Below are 24,575 nucleotides of genomic sequence, written 5' to 3' on the forward strand. Positions count from 1 at the left end.
AAGTGTATTGCCAAGAGCCTTACAGGACGGCAGAACTTCTCTATTCTCGAGCACCAAACGTACTTTGGGAACACAAGGTCAGTCAATTCACTGGTCTTCAAATTCAAATATAAACAGTAGCTAATACTTATTGAATTTTTACTATGAATCAGATGCTGTACGCGTCTAAGAACCTAGGGCACCTGTCTTTATCTACAATCATAATTGATATGCTCCCAAAGGAGAAAACCAAGTACTAGTGAGAATGAAAGACATCAAAGCATCAGGTAGACCCTGCAGACGTGGAAAAGCTGGTCAGAAGAGCCGTGGAGGGCGATCAAGAAGGCATCTGTGAGTAAGTCAGACCTTCTGTAGCAGCACCAGTTGTGGTGCTGCTTGAGAAAAAATACATGGGGCTTAAGGGCAAAAGTCATGTGACAAGATAAGGAGGCACTACACCACCATCAACTGAACAACCAAAAGCACTTTTAAATTTTTTCTAAGGTTTCTTGAAGGAAGGATTACAAATTAAAATCGGAAGACTTAAAGTCAGGTTCCAGCCTGTAAGTGTAGAACTTTTCACTGTGTCATCATGCACAAGTCACTTAATGACCATGAGGCTAACACCTAGATTATCTGACTCATTAAACTACTGTGAAGACCACATATACGCAAAAATGCTTTAAAGACAGACAGCTATTTTTTTAGAGAATGGAAAAAGCAAATCGGTATTTCCACACTATAATTCTGACTATAATTTAGAGAATGGTAGGTATATTTTAGCCATCAATCAAAAAAAAACCTCAGTAACTAGAAATTGCAGTTGGAAAGTTTCTAAAGGTTAATAAATGCATACAGATTAAAGGGTTCTTGTAACTAAGCTCTTGATGACTGATAATGCACTATATGTTTCTTGATGGATATAGTAATACACAGGTAGTTTCTGAGAAGCAATTAAGTGTTCACACAGATACACAAGTTCTAGGAAGACCATGGCAGAGAAGGAAATCAATCTTTAAGACCTTTGGAAACATGTCTGATAGGAGTACCTATGGACTGTTTAAGGGGGAATGCAGAAATATTTTCAGCGCATTCCACATTTCCTGAACAGTTTCCTGTTAGAACAGGAATTCACAACAGTGGCTCAAGTGGGCAAAGGAAAACAGATGCCTGATAGCTAGGTCAGAAGAGCCGCACCTGCATACTCATCCCCAGTGCTTCTGAGTACACAGTTGTACCCGCATCTATAGCAGGCCCTGCCTCAGTCAGGAGATCTCTTGATACTGGCAAACATCTAGCAATGCTCCTGAAAATACAAATTTTGGGGCCTACAGCTTTACCATTCTGCTGCTGTCCCTAGTCAGGCTGGTAAAAAAATCCTGCTAGTCCCACTGGGATGTTGCAGATGTGAACACAAATGAAGTTCAGACCCACTTGTAAGAGTTTCAGCTCACAGGAACCTGTGGACTGGCCTGGCTACATTTACGTACATGGGAGTGTATTTACCTAGTTAGTAAGAAACAGAGGAGAGGGCATTCCTTTAGCAAATTTTAAAACTCTACTTTAGGGGTGCCTGGGTGGCACAGTCACTTAAAATGGCAGCTCAGGTCATGATCTCAGGGTTGTGGTTTGAGCCCCACGTTGGCCCAGTGCTCGGCACAGAGTCTACTTGAGATTCTCTCTTCCTCTGCCCCTCCTACTCATGCATGCATTCTCTCTCTCAAATAAATCTTCAAAATTCTACTTTAGTGCCCTAAAATAGGCTATATCACCTGAATTTTATTATCCCTTTTCTTGCCCCTTGAGATTACTACTCTAGGCAACTGTTCTCAGGGTCAGCGTAGGTAGGTATACCTGGGTACTTCACTGAGGACACACCTGATGGAGATGACGGAATGTGTATTTCACTTAATGTGGAGCTGACTAAAAAGAATCTGGTAACATGCAGCCCAATCTGTCCCTATACGCTTGACAGTAGGCAGGTAATAGAAAAACAAAGAGGTAAAGTAGTAAAATACAAATCAAATCCTATTAGTAATAACAAATATAACATTATGATAAATATTTTCTGTATAGCAAAAAAAATTTCTAAGTCTTCAGTCTCAACTAATTCCAGCAATGACAAGTAGAACAATTTCTACATGTTTGTTCTAAGATATTGCTTGTACAGAAATTGCAGATTTATTAAAAACATCTGAAGACACAGCCTGAAAAATACACTCCATCAAATCATGAAACTGAATGGAGTCAATGAAAGAGCTTGCTTGGCACCTCTCTCTCTCTCTTGAGTTTAATGACAGATTTGGTGAGGACCAACTTACTTGTCTTTAGTTAAGAATAATAATTCTAAGTTGACAATATGTGTAACTGTAGAGCCAAGGAAAAATTTCTGCAATGTCACTCTCTAAAAGATGTTTAATTCACTGTACTTCAGAGTGGAGTCTCATAGGCCACAACTAGTGTGGACCTGGAGCGATGGCAAAGTGGGGAAAAAAATCCCCAAACCTCTTTCCCCTGAAATGAAATATTTCAACTCCTCTCACCCCCATATCTCAAAAAATGAGGAAATTTTTTCCTGCTTAATTGTTCTGGGCCTTCACGTCACTAAATAAACTAAGTTATATTTCTAACTTAGTCAAGTTTAGCTTTCTAAAGGAAACTTTTTCTGAAGTACTTTATATATCCTAATTAACTCTTGGTATTTTCCTGTTTAAAAAAAAAAAAGTCTTTTCTGGGGCTTCAAAATTTGTAGAAATGGCTTGCCCCAGATCATCCTGTCTTAAGACATGGAGCCAGTCTGGAGGTCCTGGGTAAAGTCAACACACTACTGCTTCTCAGGACAGTGGTCCAGGTAACTTTAAGATCCCTGAACAAACTACAGCACGGCAAAAGAATCAGCATTCTCAAAACCAATCCAGAGCCACAACAGAGCCCTACCCAAAATTCAAAACACTGAGGTGGAACCGTATCAATCTGGGACATACCTTATTTAACTGTCGTTGGGCTTCTACCTCTATTTTCAATTTACTATTAAAGTTATTATTAAAAACCTGAAAAAAAAACCTGAAAAAAAATCAGAGTGCAAACACAATTTTAGAAGAAAAATCCAGGCAGAGCATCATAATACAAAAAGCTTCATTTCTTCCATAGTTAAGCTTTTGTGGACACTGATTTTCTAGTTTCATCGTGAGAACCTTTAAGAATGTAAGCACTCTTATTCCCATTTTACAGATAAGGAAACATGCTTAGAGAAACTAAGGTTAAGTAACTGGTCACATAGCTACTAAGTGAGATGTGAACCTCAACCCCTCCACATTATGGCCTCTCCAGGAGTCCTCTCCTACAGCACCTCAAATACAGTACTTCTGTATAACTTCTGATTGCTTTACAAAGATCAGCCTTTCTCATTTCTACAAAATGGCAAGTAACCTACACAACTACTAGCCAAAGTACCTATTACATCTCTGGGGTAGGCAGTCAAAAACAAGTCTTTTCATCATATTCAGTTGATGAGATTTAGATTTTTGAAATCTCTAGAGATCTATTCCATGTCAACTCCAAGATTCAAAACTAAGCATAAGCCAAAAGAACAGAGGACATTGTCACTGATTCATTTTAATCTTCAACAAAATTGAAGTCTTATAATTTGCTTTCTGAATTTTTAAATGTTAAACTGTTAAAAGATTACTAATGTCTTACAACAGAATGAATGAGCAATGATCCTCATAATGGTAACTGTCCCCAAAATATAATGGGGCAGAAGTGTGGTATGGATCCAATTAAACAGAACATATACAGCTTTTACCCAAACAAGGGGACTCAATGGTGATTAAAAATAATTAAGTTTTACTAGAGCTAAGTGGTATTTTATAAAATTTCATTACAACCTTTCACTTTGTATTTAAGATAGGGAATAAAGGCTTTAACTTTACAATTCTTAGTATAAAAAATGCATTTTTTATTAAAAAAATTAAACACTTGACAAAAAAATGTTTTCAAACTGCTAGACGAACGCTTAGCATTTACTGAGCTTTTATTCAGTCCCAGGAACGGTTGTTTAGGATTGCAGTGAGGACTCAAGTCGTCAGACCTAGATTCTGTCACCTTAGCCTATGTGTGACTTGGGATTAATAATCTAACCTTTTAGGTTTCAGTTTCCCCACCAATAAATTGGGCATAAAAAAGAACCTATCCCAAAGGGTTGTTGTGAAAATTTAATGAGGTTATGAATGGAAAGTCCTCAGCACAGTGCCTAAAACATGGTAAGCCTTTAGGGTCAAACTACTTACTACTGGTAGGGAACGTGGCATTGTCTTAGTAAATGTTCAACAGAATGTCTAAATGCTATACTGTATAATTATTTTAATGTTTATAGTGGACCAAACCTTCCTACAAAAGCAGGTTATCAGAATAAAACCAAGTTTACATAAAGGGAGAAAAATTCAAATGGGACAGTCAAGGTTCACGGAACTGCTTCAAGAATTAAGTTCTGAAAGGTTTTTTCTCTTTTCTCTAAAGATGACTATTTTTCTATGTGCCTTTCCATCAAATAAACAATTCAGGAAGTTTTCATATACAAATGAATCAGATTATTTTTATTAGCAGTGTTATTGTGGTTTGTGACTGAAGGGGATGGTCTAAGTTTCAAAGGGAAAATCTTGTCTCCTGACAGGCTTATGTCATTAAGCACTAAAATTCTGTTTCCAAATGAGAAGCTTGCTCCCCTCCAAAAAGGGGCTATGGAGGGTAGGTGGAAATGAATGCTTCCAAACTTTTCATTAGTGAAGAGTGTGTTCAAAAACATGTGTGGATACTATGCATACACGTGGTACTTTCCCATCACATTTTAGGATTCCCATGATGGGGGGAATCAATTACTGGTATTTGCAGACAATGGGTGGAAAAGATGGCTTCAGTCGATCTGAGTTACTCCAGTTTTCTCCATCTTCTGCTACTCTGCAGCCCCATCTCAATCCTTCCTCCTCTTACTGCTATGACCCCCATCCTCCCCAAAACCCCTCCTTTCTAGCCCTGCTTGAGGTCTCACATAATCCCGGATTCTCCTTCCACCGACCCCCATCTTCTCCAACCTCTCCCCCGGCCCCCTCCCATCCCTTCAGTTGGGAGCTACAAACACTTCCTATGTCTAGTCCCGCCCACTTTCTGGGACTTCTCGATCCGCTTCCCCTCTCTTCCCCAACCCCCTCCAATTCTCCCCCAGACTTTCCCTGGGACCTCCTACCAATCTATTTAACCCTTTCTCCTACCTCCCAAGGAAACTATTCTTTAAATTGCATTCCTCCACACCCCTCAAACCGCCCACCCTCCTCCTGAAGATTACTCTTTAAACGTTTTCTTCTACCACCCTCATTCTCAAATCGTTCCCTGTTCCCTCCTCAATCTTAAGTACTTAGCTCCTCCAGGACCCGAACCCACCCCACTCTTTAGTCTCTCACTCCGCCCACAAAAGAACCTGGATTACTCTTCCTTCTAACCACCCTCCCAATTATCTCTCCCAGCAGCTTCCCCCCGCGACTTAAAATGTCCCCTCGAACAAACCTCATCGTTCTACACCCCCAACCCCCCAACCAAGTTCCCTTTCTGATATTCCCGCTACTTTCTGGGTTCCAGTTCTACTCCGCTCCCGTAAGCCTCGCGTGCTGGACTCCCTCCCCACCCGGGGAAGAGCCCCTTCCCGCACGTACCTCGAGGTTCCGGCCCGCGCCGCCCCCTTCTCCGTCCTCCGCCCGCGCTCGGCCACCCTTTCCGCCCTTCTCTCGCTCCGCCCCGCTCGCTCCCTTCCTTCCCTCCGCCTTCCGTCTATACACCGCTCCCTTCCCCCACAATTCCTGGCCCTCCCACCCCAAGGGCCCCTCTGGGTTCTCCCCCACCTCTGCGAGGCTCTCCTCGCTCCCCTCCCCCTTCCCGACCGCCCCTCCCCCGCCCGCCGCTCCCCGCCCCTCGGCTCGCCATTCTTCTCCCCGAGCCGAGCGCCCCACCCGGCCCCAGCTCCCTAGCTTCCCTCTCCCTCGCACCCTCGCCCCCATCCCCGGCTCAGCCCTCGCTCCCCGCGGCCTCCCGCGCCCCCCGCCCGCGGCCTGACCTGCAATGGCGGCCGCCGAACGCGGCGCCGCGCGGCCAACGGGCGACAACCGAACCTCCCGCCGCCGTCGCCGCCGCCGCGAGCACTGCCTGCGCACTTCCGGCCTTGAGCTGCAAGCACTTCCGGGGCAGAGCAGGCGAGCGCGCGCGCACGTGGGGCCGCGGCAGAGAGTGGGGAGCCCCCATCAGTAGGTGAGTTGGGGAGGGGGTATGGGAAGCTGGCGGGAGAGAAAGAAATCTGAGGGGGTGCGGCCTGCCCTAGGCCGACGCCGGTGGAGCTCGCCGTTCCCCATGTGCCGAGGCCTGGTGGGGGCTACTCCGTAGATTCCCGGAGAGGGAAGGGGCGGCGGAGTTCTAGCGCGCGCTTCAGACGCCCTCTTAGCCGGGCCGGGCCGGGCCGAACGCGCCTGACCTGCCCGCGGGTTCCTAGCCTTGAAGGAAGACGGGTGAGGGGGCAAGCCAGAATCGGTCCCTGTCTTCTCCGAGTGTGTATGTTTGCGGCGGTGGGGAGGGGATAGTTGACAGATGCCGGATTAAGTCCCGTGGCTTCCTTCCCTTGAGGAGCTCTTGGTTCTGCCTGCCCCATCAGCCTCACTGCACTACCTTAGCTTGAGTCTGTAATTTGGAAACTTAGCGTGCTATAAAGTTAGGGAGACGTGTTCGCTAAAATGCAGATTCCTAGTCTTCCCCCCCCCACTCCAATTCTCCCCCCATCCGAGAGATTGGAATTCTCCACTGAAGCTGTGGAGTAGAACCCAGAATCCTGCGTTTTTAAAAACTATTTTTGCAGATGATTTTGATGCAGGAGTTCTGCGGATCCGACTTTGAAAGACTGTTTTAGGCTGTATTTCTTCTTGACAGTGTTAGTGGTGTTTACTCTCTTCTTCACCCCCCCCCCCAAGAAACCTCATACACAAAATATAAAGGAGTACCTTAGTTTCTGCCTCGAATACAACTGGTCAGCACCATGTGCCTCCCTTCCTTTAGGTGCACACTCCCAATTAGAGAACGAGGTCACGTTTAGTCTCATGTTACCCGTCTTTCAAAGAGTACTTTCTTCCGGGTGATTGGCAGGATTGTTGGGAGTCTGGGGTATGCTCTATATGTTGATCTTTTCGTTTTTAGCTGAAGCATCCTGTGCTTCTGGAGATGGTTTCATAGATTCTTGCCTGGGGTGTGAAAGCATCATTGGTTAGATATTTAGAAGTGAACCTCAGTGAGATACAGTTGGACTCTTCCATCCAGGACAGTGATAGTAAGAAATAATATATGTGACATGCTGCTATTAACAATAATAAGAAACAATATATGTGACATACTGCTGTTAACATTTAACAATAATAACTCTTTTTCCCCCCTTCAGGAATGGGTGAATTTAAGGTCCATCGAGTACGCTTCTTTAATTATGTTCCATCAGGGATCCGCTGCGTGGCTTACAATAACCAGTCAAACAGATTGGCTGTTTCTCGAACAGATGGCACTGTGGAAATTTATAACTTGTCAGCAAACTACTTTCAGGAGAAAGTAAGTCATTTGGAAGCCTGATTCGGTGTTGCTGAGTTAATTTTCTTAAGTTCAATTCTACATCTTGTATGTCTTCTGTATTCAAAGAGATCAAAAGAAAGTGACTCTGGAGTCATTTAGAACTATGTAACTTGTGTAGTAAATATGCAGTCTCTTGTCTGAGCTCACAGTTTTGTTTTGTTTTTTTTAAAGATTTTATTTATTTATTTGACAGAGATAGAGACAGCCAGCGAGAGAGGGAACACAAGCAGGGGGAGCGGGAGAGGAAGAAGCAGGCTCATAGCTGAAGAGCCTGATGTGGGGCTCGATCCCATAAGGCCGGGATCACGCCCTGAGCCAAAGGCAGACGCTTAACCGCTGTGCCACCCAGGCACCCCTGAGCTCACAGTTTTGATCTGTGTAATGTCAGAAAGATACTATCTGGGAGTTGTGGTGGCTCCCTGTCATTTGGAAACTGGGGTTTGCTGGTTCTTTTGGGCACAACAAAAAGGGAAGCTGTCAAGACTATTGCTTTATATCAGTTTCTGCACCACTGCAACTTTGGTAAGGTGGCAGGCATTTCCTGCTGGGGTTGTCAGTACCCATTTCATTGTCAATTCAGAAAAAACAATGAGACATCTTAGTATCAAACTTTCTGGTGCCATGATATGATGGTAGGAAGATGGATTTCTAAGTTCATCTGTCCGAGAGAATGTATACTTAAATGCCTACATTTGGGAGTAAAAGAGGAAAATACCATTTGGGTGTATGCAGAGGGCTGTTACAGCAGCATATTTTTCAAAGGCACTGATTACTGATTTCAGGTGCAACAAAATAATGCATTTCACATTTATTGTGTTATGCGTCCTAGGCACTGAATGGATGCCTGTGAATGGATAGATGGATAAATGAATGAATTCAGTACCCAGCAACCTAGTACTTGGAATTTAGGCACCCTGCAATTGTTTCTAAATGAGTGAGTAGCAAGTATTAGGCATTATGACAAGAGTCAGAGGCCCTTGAAGGAGCTCAATGTCCAGTGGGGAAAATATGACTATACAGTTTCCAGCCAGTAGGTAAATTTTATGATAAAGCTAAGCACAGACATAGAATCTTAGTGGAGAGTTGGCTTACTCTGATGGTGTGGGCTTAGGAGTCCTGGAAAGGGATGGCTTACTGATTTGACCCCTGAAGAATCAAAAGAGTTAAAAAATTGGTCTTCACCACCAATGGGTCATGTTCTATACTATGAAAAACGTGCTATGGTACAGGTTTGTTGTACTCTGTGGTATTTCTTGTCATTTATGATAATTAAAATTATATAATAGTTTGTATGTTTGTTTAATGTTTTTCTTCCCCACTGAACTTCAAATATTATGAAGGGACCATGTCACTGATATTGATAACCGTATTCCCAGCATTTAGCAAGTGCCTAGTACAGAGCCAGTCGTGAGTTAATATTTGTTTAATGAGTATTTCTACCATTCCTTACTGAGTATTTCTTATTTTTTTCTCTCATCTCTCCTTTTTTCAACTGTAATTAATTCAGTCTAGTCTTTTGCTTTCTCCATAGTCCTTTCCCTACTATTGTTAATCATTCTCAGAGCAAAAAAATTTGTATCTGTTAGAGTTATAAGAGTATGGACCAGGAATAAGAATTAAAATGTTCTTTAAAAAAAAAAATTTGTATTAGAGAGAGAGAGAGCGTACGTGCGCGCACAAGCGGGGGGACTAGCAGAGGGAGCAGGAGAAGCAGACTCCCTACCAACCAGGGAGCCCGACGCAATGCGGGGCTCAATCCCAGAACCCTGGTATCATGACCGAAGCTGAAGGCAGACACTTAACCAACTGAACCACCCAGGTGTTCCAAAAATTAAAATGTACTCTTCACGCTTAACTTTGGCACTTTGGGGAAGCTGCTTAACCTACAAGTACTTGTGTCATTTCAAGTTAAGAGAGGAAAAATTATACTTACTCAGTCCCTTTCATGCGGAGCAGATGTAAAAATAAAATGCCTTGATATGTATGAAAATTTTTTTAAGTGTTAAGAAAGCACTTAGAAATCTCACTGGATTGAGCTACATTGTTTATGTTATTGTTTTTAAATTTTTTATTTATTTTAAAAGTTGATCCCTTTTTTTTTTTAAATTTAGTATCCTCTACACCCACCCAATGTGGGGCTCAAACTCATGACCCTGAGATCAAGAGTCGCATGCTCTTCTGACTGAGCCAGCCAGGCGCCCCCATTTATTTATTTATTTTTATTTTAATGGTAAAATTGATACTATAAATAGCATGTATTTAAAGTATATACATGGGGTGCCTGGGTGGCTCAGTTGGTTAAGCATCTGTCTTGGCTGAGGTCATGATCCCGGAATCCCAAGATCGAGCCCTGCATTGGGCTCCCTGCTCAGTGGGGAGTCTGCTTCTCCCTCTCCCTCTCCTCCTCCCCCGGCTTGTGCTCTCTCTCCCTCTCTATCTCTCAAATAAATAAAATCTTAAAAAAAATAAAGTCTAGGGGCGCCTGGGTGGCGCAGTCATTAAGCATCTGCCTTCAGCTCAGGGTGTGATCCCGGCGTTCTGGGATCAAGCCCCACATCAGGCTCCTCCGCTAGGAGCCGCTTCTTCCTCTCCCACTCCCCTGGCTTGTGTTCCCTCTCTCACTGCCTGTCTCTCTCTGTCAAATAAATAAATAAAATCTTTAAAAAATAAATAAATAAATAAATAAAAATAAAGTCTATACATTGAAACTTTGCCCTACGTAAACCTTTGAAACCATCACCCAACCAAGATAGTTACATTTTTTTTTAATTGGATATGTCAGATACAGTTGTATACAAACTTTATTCTACTGAAAAGGTTTTGCAAAACAAGTCCTACAAAGAAAAACAAAACCAACTGTATAGGTAACTAAAATTTGGATCTAAAAAATGAAAATCTTAATAAACATGATCTTCTGATAGAACAAAACCCCATACTAGTTTTTTCTAGGTAAGTGTTTTAATTTTTACCATGTTGCCTGTGACTACTCGGTGCTGCTAGCTGATTAATTCATGGTGGGTTGACAAGTTATGGTGTTTCTGTAGTTTTTTCCAGGTCATGAGTCTCGGGCTACAGAAGCTCTGTGTTGGGCTAAAGGACAGCGACTCTTTAGTGCTGGACTCAATGGAGAAATTATTGAGTATGATTTACAAGCATTAAACATCAAGTATGCTGTGGATGCCTTTGGAGGACCCATTTGGAGTATGGCTGTCAGTCCCCATGGTTCTCAGCTTTTGGTCAGTAAGCAAGTATTGGTAATTTAAAGATTTTATTTTTAAGTAATCTCTTGTACCCAACCTAGGGCTCGAAGTCACATCCCTGAGATCAAGAGTCGCACGCTCTACCAACTGAGCCAGCCAGACGGCCCAACTGTTAGTAATTTAAAGCAAGATTTCTCTTGTGCTCACTTAAAGTTTCTTCCTATGTTCACAGGAGGGTAAAGTTAAATTACGACGTGTAGTAACTCCAATCTGAGGTAGATTCCAGCAACCCCAGTAAAAGATTGGAGGTGATATTGGGGATTAAAAATCACTTGTCCTTGTGAATCCTTTCTGCTGCTCCTTTGGACCTCATTTATTCATTTATGAAGTGAGGGGCTTAGTTTGGTTCAGCATTTTTTAAACTGTACTTTGGAATTGGGAGATGTGGAGGCTATTTTTTGTTTTGTGATTTATATTTTATGGTAAATATCATTTCAGAATATGGCATGTTAACATGAAATCCTTCCATAGATTCACAACATACTAACGTCTGTTAAAAGTCCTGGGAGGTACTTCCACAAGTTAACTTATGGAACTGTGTTTTACCACAGTGTTTCTCAAAAATTGTTTGAGTGCAGACTGAGAAGATACCCCCCCACACACACACTGTTATCATTAAAACTTGGGCTTCCAGATATTTCATTTTCGGGGATAAGTCTATGATTCTTGTTTGATTGGCACTAATTTTTACAACATCTTGACATGGTTGTATAGTTAATGGGTATTTTATGTAGGCCATGGGTCTCTAGAAGATATGTGCCGTGAAGTCCTACTTCTGTTCCATGTCCTATACAGAAATTGGGCCACTTATTAGCCTGTTTTCTAGCTAGGACATGAAGGCTGCCAAGAATACACTGTCAGTTTCTTGGTACCAGTAAGTTTTTTCTTCTCTCACATAGTATTTTTCTCTTTCACAGCAAATGACAGCTTTAGGGAAGACATGTTTATATTTGTAAAAACATATATTTAGTTATACAAAATGCTTGTCCTCTCCATGTTTTATTTCTCTTTCTCTAATAGGTTGGCTGTGAAGACGGATCTGTGAAGCTATTTCAAATCACCCCAGAAAAAATCCAGTTTGAAAGAAATTTTGATCGGCAGAAAAGTAAGGGTCATTTTTGGTGGGACAGTGAGTAACCTTAACAAGAAGTTAATGTTTCTGTGCCACTGGGGATAGGCTGTTTTCCCATGTGTCCAAATAATGTTTTATCTACATGCTGACTTTATCTGAGTATAGGGTATGTGCCCGAAGCCATCCCTCACTCAGACTTTCTTTATCCTGTAGCATAGTTGTGGTTGCCTACTTTAGTATTATAGAAAACTAGAAATCCAAAATAGGAAAGCTAGTGTTTCTGTGTAAGTCACTTTGTTAGTTCTCACTTATTTTCTTTTTGAAGGTTTAACGTTGTGCATAAAGTGTTAAAACTAGAATTTTTAAACAGTTGCCCACGTTCCACCTGGACCAGTTGACATTCACTTCTGTAGCAGGGGTTGGCAAACTTTTTCTGTAAAGGTAGTAAATATTTTAGGTTTTGCAGACCATACACTCTGTCAACTCTCTTGTCACATAACAGTAGCCATAGATAATACTTAAACAATGGGTATGACTCTGCTTTGGTAAAACTTTATTTATGAAAACGGTGGGCCTGATTTGTCCTTTGGGCTATAACTTGCTGACCCTTTTAGAAAATAGTACCTGTCCCTTGTATTCTGTGTCCATTAGTAATATTTATTATCTGCTAGTCAGATTCCTTTTGTTTATTTATTTATTTATTTGGATTTTATTTTTAAGTGATCTCCACATCTATCACGGGGCTCAAACTTACAACCCTGAGATCAGGAATTGCATGCTCCACCAACTGAGCCAGCCAGGCTTGGGTGTTCCTTTTTTTTTTTTTTAATTTATTTATTAGAGCTCACAAACAGAGGGAGGGGCAGAGGGAAGGGGAGAGAGAGAACTCAAGCAGATTCCTTGCTGATCATGGAGCCTCACACAGGGCTTGATTTCATGACCCTGAGATCATGACCTGAGCCAAAAATCAAGAGTCTGACACTCAACCAGCTGAGCCACCCAGGTGCCCCTTGGGTGTTCTTTTTTAATTACAAAGATGATATGATGCTTTTTCAAAATTTGTGTGTCTAACCAAGTGTGAAAGAGAAAATAAGTATCTTTTCTCCGTAAGCAACATTTTGGAAGTAATCTTCTAGGCATTTTTGTATATTCATAAAAACAAATACACCGGAATGCTTGTTTTTTCACTTGGTATATCACAGATATCCTTCCATGTCAATCATGCCAGTCTGCATGGCATTCCAGTTTATGGTGTTCCATAATTTATTTTAACCAAAGTCGTATTGATGATATGAATTTTTTTTTTACTAATATAATCAGGGCAGCAATGCATATTCCAGTATACATATTTTTGAACACTCCTGCAAATATTTCTCCTTGATTAATTCCCAGTTTAATTGCTGAGCCAAATATGCACATTTAAATTTTGTTAGGTTACTAATAGATCACCCACAAGAAGTTGTGTTTCTTTACACTCCTATCGACCAGTTCTACATTATTAAAGTAATATTAAATACTTCATTATGGATGCCAGGGTAGAGTTCCTCATGTGTGATAAAACAGTTCTTCACCAGAGTGCAGTAGATGAGAGCGAAGATTATAGAACACTAGCCCTGTAGGTAATTGTCAAAGGAGAACTCAGTTTCCTCTTACTGTATATTTATGTGTATGTTCCTTTCTTTTTTGTTGTACAACTCGCAAGGTCGCATCCTGAGTCTCAGCTGGCATCCCTCTGGTACCCACGTTGCAGCTGGCTCCATAGACTACATTAGTGTGTTTGATGTCAAATCAGGTGACTGTTTTTCTAAGTTCATTTGGGCTGTGGGTCTTGTTTGTCAGATTCACATTGGTGGTTTCCAAAAGCTTGAGCCTTTATGCTTTCAGTGACCTTCAGGGCCTAACCTCTCATTAACCTTCTGAGATGTTAGCCATGAATTTCACTCCTTTCTTGGATTGCTGCTGCTGCTTTTGGGGGAATCCTAGTAATTCGATGAGATACGTATGTTTTATCTAATAAGTATTTATCCTTGAGCAATATGACATTTACTATAAATGAATAATTAGAATACCTATTTATATATACTAGATCTTGGTAAAAGTAGGTGTCTCTCTTTGAGGAACATAAGATCTTGGTAGCATAATTGGTGAGACATGAGATCAGAAAGGTAGGGAACCATATACTTTCTCTGTTCCTGGCCTGCAGAATTGGCTTATGGAATCCTTCAGTGATAAGACAGAGTTCAACTTGTTAGGTGGGCCCATCTCTATGCCCATCTAAGATGGGAAGTAAAACTGGTCGGGTTTGTCTCATTTTCTTTTTCCTCCATGCTTAAGCAAATTTTTTATTGTTATCTGTTATATGTGCATAGTCAAAGAACTCCTTGAGGCTTTTTAGAAGCCGGAGTCCCCCTATATCCCTTCTCTCACTCCTCAAAGGCAACCATCTGTAACTCTTAGCTAATTTCTTTGATGTTTATCTCCACAATTAATCGTATATACATACATACATGCATACACACACATATGTGTGTATATATTAGTGGTCACTGATTCATCCTCAAATTCTTGCAGTTGTATAAGTTAGGTTCAGATATATCTGGTTTTCTTTCTACCACTTTTATCTTCTTGAATGATTCTCTCCCCAGAGCCTTCTGACCTCCAGTCTAGTTCTGGGCCTGCGGTACCTCTGTAGGTCTTGAACCCTGATTTCTCAGTCATTCCATGGATCTCCTTTGCTTCTCTTTCAGGTAGAATCCCCTGTTTCCAATCACTTTCCTGGTTTATTCCTTTGTTTGATGGATCATGAGAAGGCGTTCATGAGAATTCTAAGTCAGAAATTATTTTTCCTTAGAATTTTGAAGTCATGGCTCCATTGTCTTAAGCCTTCAGTATTATTATAGACTCTGATGCCATTCTGGGAGAAGATCTTTTGTATAGGTTTTTTGTTTTTCCAAGGAGTTTTTAGGATCCTATCCTTACTGTTCTGAAGTGTAATAATTAGGTTTCTTGATGTGTGGATCTATTAACATCAGTCGTATTAGACACTTGGTAGATAATCTAATCAAAAGCCCAGTTTTCAGTTCTGGGGGAAATTTTTTTTTCTTCTTTTTTTTAAGATTTTATTTATTTATTTGACAGAGAGCACAAGCAGGGGGAGCAGCAGGCAGAGGGAGAGGGAGAAGCAGCCTCCCCACTGAGCATGGAGCTGACACAGGCCTCATTCCCAGGACCTTGGAATCATGACCTGAGCCAAAGGCAGACACTTGACCAAATGAGCCACCCAGGGGAGCCACCCCCTCCCCGTTTTTTTAAGAGATTTATTTATTTTTTTAGAGAGCGAGGGCAGTGGAGAGGGGCAGAGGGAGAGGAAGAGAGGGTCCCAAGTCGACTCCGCCTTGAGTACAGAACTTGATACAGGGCTCAATCCTAGGACCCGAGCCGAAGCCAAGAGTCAGATGCTTAACTGACCGCACCACTGAGGTGCCCCTCAGCTCTGGAGAAAATTCTTAAGTTATTTGGTAAAGGAGTTTCTCTTCATTTTCTTTCTGAGATTTTACTATTTGGATATTGGCTCTTCTAATATCCTTATCTTTTTCCCCCTTCTTATTTTTCATATCTTTGACTTTTTCTGCTTCCTGGGAATTTATCTTTCTTTTATTTTCTTATTTATTTAGATTTTATTTTATTATTACTACTTTTAAAGATTTTATTTATTTATTTGAGAGGGCATGAGTGAGAGAGCATGAACAGGAGAGCACAAGCAGAAGGAGCAGCAGAGGGAGAGGGAGAAGCAGGCTCCCCGCTGAGCAGGGAGCCTGATGTAGGGCTCCATCCCAGGACCCTGGGATCATGACCTGAGCTGAAGGCAGCCGCTTAAGCGGCTGAGCCACTCAGGTGCCCCTAGATTTTATTTTTAAGCAATTGGTGACACCCAGTGGGGCTTCAACTCAAAACCCCCGAGATTAAGAGTCACATGCTCCATCAACTGAGCCTGCTAGGCACCCCTTGTCTTTATCTGTAAATTCTGTTACTGAATTTTTCATTTCTGCCATTTCCAAAGTTCTTTCTTGTTTCCTGAGTATTCCTTTTTGTAGCGTTTTTTTGTTTCATTATATATGGACTTCTCTTTCTAAGGTTATTAAGGATAATATTTGTCAGGTATTTTTTACTCTGGCTCTGTTTTCTTCCTGGTATTTATTTTTTTCTGGTAGTCTCTCTGGCCTCTGCCTTTCATATTCAGGCTTTGCTCACATGTCTCGTGATTACTTTCCTTACCACACGAGTAGAGCTTTTTGCTCATGGGCTTCACTGAAGAATGATCTGGCTGGAGTCTCAGTTCGGGGAATCTCCAAAGACATTGGCTTTTTAGATCTTTTTTCTTATGCTGGTCATATTTCCCAGAAATGTGTTTTATTCTCCTGCCTGTTGATGATAAGCCTGGTCATCAGTATTCTGAGAAGAAAGCTGGTGTCCTCAACTTTCAGTTAATAAATTTTCACCTTATCTATTTTTCATATAGTAATCCCATTGTCACTTGTGCCTGACCTCTCTCTTCAGAAAATGGGTCTCTATTCTTGTTTGGGGTGAAGTTTGGGAGTTGCCTGGCTTTTTAGTTAGGGGATAGTTATCTGAAGGATCTGTAAGTTTCTTAAACATATTTTCAACCGATTTCTCCTTTTAGTTCCACTTTCACTTCTTTTTCCAGAGTTTTTGGGGTCACCACAGTTCCTGAGTCTTCTGAGGATTTCATGGTATAAATCAGTGGCTTCTTGGTTTTCCCCACTGTTGACTTGGGACTTAGTTTCAGGGCTCTGCTATGTCAGTTACTACTCCATGTTTCCTTTTTCATTCCCAACATTTTGTCAACTGTTGTCTTCTCTCCCTTTCCTGTGGGGTTTTAGAGAAGAGCCAAGTGTAACACGTGTTGCTATTAGGTAGTTTTAAGTGAAGTCTCAAATGTCTCCTTTCAGTTTCACCTCCTCCCCTCCCCTCCAAAATTTCTGTCTCCAACCACCCTTCCCCCTTCTCCCCCACAGTCTTTAGGTAACCATTTTTGTGTTGTGAGACTGAGTTCACCGTAACTACTATTTACTGGCTGTTTGTGGTCTGTGCTCAGGCAGCTAACTTAACAGATGCCTACCACAGGCGGGTTTGAAGACAAAAGAAGTTAAATACCATTCAAATTTGGGCTTTTCTTATTTTTCAGGGAGTGCTGTTCATAAGATGCTGGTGGATAGGCAGTATATGGGTGTGTCTAAGCGGAAGTGTATCATATGGGGTGTGGCCTTCTTGTCTGACGGCACTGTCATAAGTGTGGACTCTGCTGGGAAGGTGCAGTTCTGGGACTCAGCTACTGGGACACTTGTGAAGAACCATCTCATTGCAAATGCTGATGTGCAGTCCATTGCGGTATCTGATGTGAGTATGGTCCCTGTTTTGAGCAGTTCTGTACAACCTGGGGGATGAGTAGAGAAGGCCATGTCAGTGATGTGGCACAGTGTTCCCTAATCCTCAAAATTTTATGGAGGAAGATGAGTTTAGGAGAATGTATCTGAAACCCACATAATTTCTTTGAACACTCTTATTCTCCTAACAACTAGTTAGAGAATATTTAGAATATTAGTTAGCAGAGAAGTTTTCTTCAGACACTCCCCACCCCCGGTTAATCCAGTCTGATTTAGATAGGCCACAAGTACCCTAGTAGAATCTTGAGAAGGGCTATTTTTCTCGTTGTAACTCTTCTCTTGCTTCCTGTCTTGGGAAATTAGGAAATAATTTTATAGTAATTTTGAAAAAATTAAATTTCTCCTATTTAAATGCGACTTTAGCAGACTTGTGTTGAACAAGTGTGCCTCTTCCCTTTTGGTAACATGAATTCTTAATTAGAAACCTTTGGGTATTTTAGCATTGTGGCGTGGAAAGTGACTTTGAGATCGCTGACTAGATCCTTTATTCTTTGTCTTTTAGTTTGAGACTTGTTTGCTATCTTAAGTGTGGACACGTAGTATCTAGTGTAGAGATCACTCATGCTTGTTTTTCTTGCCTGTAAGTTGTTTCTGTCCCACTTAACAGGTTTTCCGTGAGAACAATTTGATGGGTATTAAAGTTCTGTGAAACATTTAGATGTCACATTAACTATAATGAAGACCACATTGAAATGAGTAGGAGAAATTTTCCTTTTTTTTTTTTTTTTTTTTAAGATGTTATTTATTTATTTGAGAGGGAGAGAGCCTGAGGCGGGGAGGGGCAGAGGGAGAGAGAGGAGAAGAAGCAGACTCCCCACTGAGTGCGGGGCCCCCAGGCAGGGCCAATTCCAGGACCCCAAGGTCATGACCTGAGCCGGTTAGACGCTTAACCAACTTAGCCACCTGGGCACCCCAAGAAATTTTCCTTTTAAAATAGAGTTTTGAAAAGGAGAGGCAGGAGTGCCTGAGTGGCTCAGTTGGTTAAGCATCTGCCTTCTCTCAGGTCATGATCTTAGGGTCCTGGGATTGAGGGCTGTATTGGGCTCCCTGCTCGGCAGGGAGCCTGCTTCTCCTCCCTCTGCCTGCCACTTCCCTGCTTGTTCTCTCTCTCTCTCTCTGTCAAATAAATAAATAAAATCTTAAAAAAAAGAAAAGAAAAGGAGAGGCAGATTTTGTATCAGATACTTACATGTTTAATAGTCTCTGTATATATAGTGTTGCTGTATATATAGTGTTGCTAATTTATATATTTACAATATTTGAGAAGATTAAAAACGCTAATGGTAATTTTTAGAGAGGAAAGTTGTGGCAGGCAGGAGGAAGGCTTAGTTTGTACTGTATGCTATTTTATACTGTCTGATCATTTTTCTACCATGTGCCTATAATTACTGTATTGTATTGAATCTTAGATACAAATGATTGCAAGACATGCCATAATTTTGTTATCATGGGAAAGAAGAAAACCTGCCTATTAAACTATGAGAGTGCTTTTTTTTTCGTGTAAAAGTTATATCTTATATACAAACTGACATCATGTTTTTTTATTTTATTCTTTAAAAGATTTTATTTAGTGGGATGCCTGAGTGGCTCAGTTGGTTAAGCATCTGCCTTCGGCTCAGGTCATGATCCAAGGGTCCTGGGATTGAGCCCTGCATCATGCTCCCTGCTCAGTGGGGAGCCTGCTTCTCCCTCTCCCTGCTGCTCCCCCTCTTTGTGCTGTCTCTCTGAAAAATAAATAAAATCTTCTAAAAAAAAAAAAAAGATTTATTTATTTGAGAGAGAGAGAGCACGAGCAGAGGAAGAGGGAGAAGCAGACTCCTCGCAGAGCTGGGAACCCAACATGGGGCTCGATCCCAGGACCCTGAGACCATGACATGAGCCAAAGGCAGATGCTTAACCGACTGAGCCACTCAGGCCCCTCTATAGTGTTATTTTTAAGCGTGGTATTTATATTTTACCTATTGAAGAGGTCCTTGAGACTTAAGCCTACATTTTTGTTATATCACTTGTGCATTTATAACAAGGAAAGTATAAGCGAAATAAGGTAAGGTATTCCTAAAACTTTTTCACATGCACAGATGGACTCTAATTCACTTTTTAACTTGGTCATCCCTCCCAGCCATCCATGATGCTCCACTATAGTCCCAAGATTTTCTTCCCAGCTTTTGACAACTGTTCTGCAAGTTGTGTTTATTTGTTTTGAATTTGTTGTTGTTGTTTGGTGTTTTTAAGTAGGCTCCACACCCAGTGTGGGGCTTGAACTCATGATCCTGAGATCAAGAGTTGCGTGCTCTGCCGACTGAGCCAGTCAGCCCCCCCCCCCCAGATTTTGATGTTTGCTCCTTACCTGAAGATGTCACACACATGCAGGTTGATAGCTATAAGATAACCTGATTTCAGAGATGTTTAAATGTGGGCAAATGTGTGCCTGAGAGTCAGGGAACTATGTGGTTTTTTTGTTTGGTTGGTTGGTTTTTTTAAGGGAAAGAATGTAATTGTATAAATTCCAGCCCTCAAAATGCTTATCACAGACTCTGGACTAGGGCAGACTTGGGTTTGAATCCCAGCTGTAGCACTTAATAGCTACTCATCTTCCTTGGACAGGCTATTTCTTTCTAAACCTCAGTTTCTTCTGTGAAAACATGGTGCTAGTAATACATACTTCTAGAGTCTGGGAAGGATTAAATGGGTAGCGCATGTGAAGTGCTAAGTGTAGTAACTGGCACAGTGAGTGTGGTATTGGCATTATTTTCACATCTCTTTTGAAATTGATCCTAATATCAAGGCTTTTCTCCACTACACTCTCTTGCCAGAACAGCATAATTATTTTTAGATACTTTTTAATGGATTTTCATTGACTGAAGTGTGAATGGTGGCAAATACCCAGTCCTTTGATCTTCTTAGATGTCTTTCACCCTTATCAAGTAGGCGAGTACTGATTCCTGCAGGGAGTTGTAGGGAACATTTGCTTTCATTTAGAGGTCAGTCTTCAGATTGTTTTTCTGTGTGAAACAGTCACTCTGTGATTAAATTAGGACACTTTCCCCTCTCCCTTTCCAGGTCAGCTTTCCCCTTGCGTTGTTCCCTCTACACCCTAAGAGAACCCTTTTCTTTCATTTCCTTTTCATTTCTTTCATGATTCCACCTCAGGAAAAGATGATCTGGAGTAAGTGTTGCCTTCTTAGTCCCTCTCTGTTGATAGGATTTTGTGCAAACGCCCCCCCCCTTTGGTAAATGAACTGTTAATATTTTTTTTTATTTGTTTTTAAATATTTTCTTTATTTGCTAGAGAGAGAGCTAGAGTACAAGGAGGGGGAGCAGCAGGCAAAGGGAGAAGCAGGCTGCCCACTGAGCAAGGAGCCCAGTTCTGTACTCAATTCCAGGACCCTGGGATCATGACCTGAGCCGAAGGCAGACGCGTAACTGACTGAGTCACCCAGGCGTCCCATAAATGAACTGTTTAGTTGGAGCTGGGGGGCAATCTTTCAATTCCTAAGCTGCTCAATATCTCCACTTTTCCTTGGGTTAATGGTTTTCAAATAGTATTGTTAGAGGAGGTGAGGGAGAGGCTGGTCTGAGCTACCTTACATGCTGTCTTTCAGATAGGCTTTCCTTCCTTCTCACCATCATGTGCCTGCAAGTTACCTCAGAGAGAACGGGCACAAGGTTGAGGTGGTGTGGTGTGCCCAGAGCAAAGGCTTTTGAAGTTCCAGTTTCTTTACCTGTATAAAGAGCTATTAAATAATGATTAGGGGGGAAAAAAAGATAAAGTCATGACTCATACAAACATGAAATGGAAATGTCAGAGGTTTTCTGTAACTCATTAACTAATGAGGAAACCAGTAAGATATTATAAGTAGTTCAAAGGACAATTTAACAAACACAGTTCTATAAGGTCATCGGGAATTCTGAAATGAATTTGCTTACAAATTCTTGCAAGACTCAGCGTCCATAAGGCAATTAGTAGCTGCATTCCACCAGGCGAAATTCTTTTGCATCACTCTACTACAGTTTACTGAGTTGTAAAGTAGCTCTGAGACAGTCACAGGGCTCACTAGACAAGGATACTTTTTATGCTCATTTCAAAGTCATTCACAGTTTCTCCTGATAGGGCAAATGATACTTAACCTTGCAAATTACTCATCTCTAGTTCTTAGCGTAGTAATTGTGTATTTGGTGGCAGTTACATGTTCATACATGTTTAGACATCTCATTTCTCTTAACTGCCTGACCTAATCTTCATATGTTTGATCATTTAACTGCTGATCCAGGGTCCTGGCTTTTCTTACTACCTTATCAAACATCCATCCTGTCTTTTTTGTCCCCCCTGCTCAAAGTTATATGTATTTTTAAAAGCCAGAATGAAAATGAGAACGGTTTTGAGAATATAAAGGAATTTTTAAAAGTTTTAGACACGCCAAGACCATTTGTTTGTTTATAAAAGACTATTTACATGAGAGAGAGTGTGCCTGCGCAGGGTGGGGAGGGTGGAGGGCAAAGGAAAAGGGAGAGAGAGTCCTCAAGCAGACTCTCTCCTGAGCGCAGAGCTCAACATGGGGCTCAATCCCAGGATCCTGAGATCATGACCTGAGCTGAAATTGAGAGTCAGACACTCAACCAACTGAGCCACCCAGGTGCCCCAGATATACCAAGATCTTTTAAAACTAAGAGAAGTTCACAGTGCTCAACATACTGGTAAGAGAGAGCCTTAAACCGAGGATCAGGGAACGTGGGTCTTTGTGTGATACTGACCAGGCCGCTTCCCCCCTCCGCCCACTGTCTCTCCATCCTTAAAAGAAGGCAGTGAATTTCAGAGTTTTCTAAACTTCATTCTTTTGACTACAGTTGTGCGATTTTTTTCCTCCCACATTCCTAGTAGTTTACTGGGGGTTTTTTGTTTGATTTTGTTTTTGGAGCCCAGTGAGGGGCTTGAACTCTTGACCCTGAGATCAAGACCTGAGCTGAGATCAAGAGTTAGAAGCTTAACTGACTGAGCCACATAGCCACCCTGACTTTACTTTAAAAGAAAAACAAACTTGTTTTATTGTGGTAAAACGTACGTAACATAAAATTTGCCATTTTAACCTTTTTGTTTGTTTGAAGATTTATTTATTTTATTTTTGAGAGAGGGAGAGCATGTGTGCATGCACATACCTGTGTGTTGTGTGTGTGTGTGCGGGAGAGAGGGGGACAGAGGAATAGGGAGAGGAAGTTGACTTCGAGCTGAGCATAGAGCACTCTCAGGCCTTAATCCCACCACTCTGAGATCATGACCTGATCTAGAATCAGGAGTTGGACGTTTAATCGACTGAGCCACTCAGGCATCCGCATTTTAACCATTTTTTTTTTAAAAGATTTTATTTATTTATTTATTTGACAGAGATAGAGATAGCCAGCGAGAGAGGGAACACAAGCAGGGGGAGTGGGAGAGGAAGAAGCAGGCTCATAGCAGAGGAGCCTGATGGGGGGCTCAATCCCATAACGCCGGGATCACGCCCCGAGCCGAAGGCAGACGCTTAACCGCTCTGCCACCCAGGCGCCCCGCATTTTAACCATTTTTAATTTCAGTGGCATTAAGTACTTTCACAGTGTTGTGCAACCATTACGTCTATCCACTTTCTCATTGCACAGAAATTTTACTGGTTAAACAATAACACCTTATTTCTCCCAGCCCCTTGTAACTTTTATTCTACTCTCTGTCCCTATGAATTTGCTGTGCTAGGTACCCCATATAAGTGGAATCATGTAACATTTGTCCTTTTGTGTCTGGGTTATTTTCCTTAACATAATGTTTTCAAAATTCCTCCACATTATACCATTATCACAATTTCATCCCTTTTTAAGGCTGAATAGTATTTCATTTTATACACACACACTGTGTTGTGGTTATTCATTGATCTTTGATGTACATTTGGGTTTCCATCTTTTGGCTTTTGTGAATAATGCTCCTATGAACATTGTATACTCATATATCTGAGTCCCTGTTTCCAGATCTTTTGAGGATATGTTTTTATTATTATTAATTGAAATTTACTGCTAGGTGATCTTTTTTGTTGCTTTTCTAATGGGGTCTAGTTTGTGTATTTGAAAGCACTGTAACAGTGTGAGGTACATATTGTTAATTTTGTCAGTAGGGGGCACATTATTACCTGTGAGCCTGTTCCTCTGATGGAATTGTCAGCTTCTGAAAAAGACCCCATAACTTACCTTTCAGTTTTGGGCGTAGGTTTTCCCCTAAGCTGTGCAGACAGAAAACCTCAGGGAATATTTTTCAAATTGGGCCCTGTTTTGCTTAAATGTACCTCCCTAATGATTTAATTTCTCAGCAAGAAGACAGTTTCGTGGTGGGCACAGCCGAGGGGACAGTATTCCATTTTCAGCTGGTCTCTGTGACTTCCAACAGCAGTGAGAAGCAGTGGGTGCGGACAAAGCCATTCCAGCATCATACACATGACGTTCGAGCCGTGGCCCACAGCCCGACAGCACTCATATCTGGAGGTAGGTGGCACTCTCTGCTAGGCTGCTTCTTTACCCACCTTCTTTACCCCGTCCAGGGACGTTTTCTAATTCTGATGCCTTCTCTCCCCACCCTCGCCCCTCCTGTGCTAGGCACTGACACCCATTTAGTCATTCGTCCTCTCATGGAGAAGGTGGAGGTTAAGAATTATGATGCTGCTCTCCGAAAAATCACTTTTCCCCATGTAAGTATCACCCCTTAGCCCCTACTGTCCCTCTATCCTATAAGACTGAGTACAGCTCACACTTCCTGGGCAAATCTATAGGACTTGTGTCATTACCTACTTTCTTCGATCTTCCTTCTGTTTTTGAGGTAAGCCTCTCACAAAGACATTTACAGGAACCAAGAAATTTACAGTAGCACTCCTAATTCACTTTCTGGGAAGATTATTCCCTTTTCCAGATAGTCGTGGCTTATGGGTAGTTTATTTGTTTTTAAGGCTGGACTCTTTATTCTGGGTGGGAGCAGGAAAATCCAGGCTTCCAGTGTTCCTTCATAGGTAAATTTAAGGACATCTTCCCAAGCTAGAAACTCTTCTCACCGCTACCTGCCTCTGTATTCCATTCAACCAGTAAACCTTACTGAGTCCACCTCCTCATTGTCTTGTGAATCCAGTCATTTCTCTTTGTCTCCAC

General features: G+C 41.7%; 2 protein-coding genes across 9 annotated transcripts in view; one reads left to right on the forward strand and one right to left on the reverse strand.

Moving 5' to 3' along the window:
• CHTF8 (chromosome transmission fidelity factor 8) overlaps nt 1–6,268 on the reverse strand; it is a 73,006-nt gene extending 66,738 nt beyond the window's left edge. For 6 of the 8 annotated variants that reach the window (XM_040633510.1, XM_040633516.1, XM_040633512.1 and 3 more), the window contains exons 1-2: nt 6,083–6,268; nt 2,964–3,042 (exon numbers count right to left, since the gene is read on the reverse strand). In XM_040633510.1, coding sequence (XP_040489444.1) covers nt 2,964–3,042; nt 6,083–6,267 — 264 coding nt within the window. In that variant the 5' untranslated portion in view covers nt 6,268. Of the gene's footprint in view, nt 1–2,963; nt 3,043–6,082 lie in introns of those variants that run through there. The other 2 variants (XM_040633515.1, XM_008702413.2) reach the window with 2 other exon arrangements.
• Nucleotides 6,197–24,575, forward strand: part of UTP4 (UTP4 small subunit processome component) — a 32,192-nt gene continuing 13,813 nt past the window's right edge. Inside the window, exons 1-8 of the mRNA XM_008702411.2 lie at nt 6,197–6,273; nt 7,445–7,605; nt 10,671–10,862; nt 11,907–11,991; nt 13,661–13,750; nt 17,165–17,376; nt 23,750–23,921; nt 24,033–24,124. Of these exons, the coding sequence (XP_008700633.1) occupies nt 7,447–7,605; nt 10,671–10,862; nt 11,907–11,991; nt 13,661–13,750; nt 17,165–17,376; nt 23,750–23,921; nt 24,033–24,124 (1,002 nt within the window). The 5' untranslated portion in view covers nt 6,197–6,273; nt 7,445–7,446. The remainder of the gene's footprint in view (nt 6,274–7,444; nt 7,606–10,670; nt 10,863–11,906; nt 11,992–13,660; nt 13,751–17,164; nt 17,377–23,749; nt 23,922–24,032; nt 24,125–24,575) is intronic.

This window comes from Ursus maritimus, unplaced genomic scaffold, assembly GCF_017311325.1.
Source record: "Ursus maritimus isolate PB19 unplaced genomic scaffold, ASM1731132v1 scaffold_19, whole genome shotgun sequence".
In the NCBI taxonomy this organism is placed as follows: domain Eukaryota; kingdom Metazoa; phylum Chordata; class Mammalia; order Carnivora; family Ursidae; genus Ursus; species Ursus maritimus.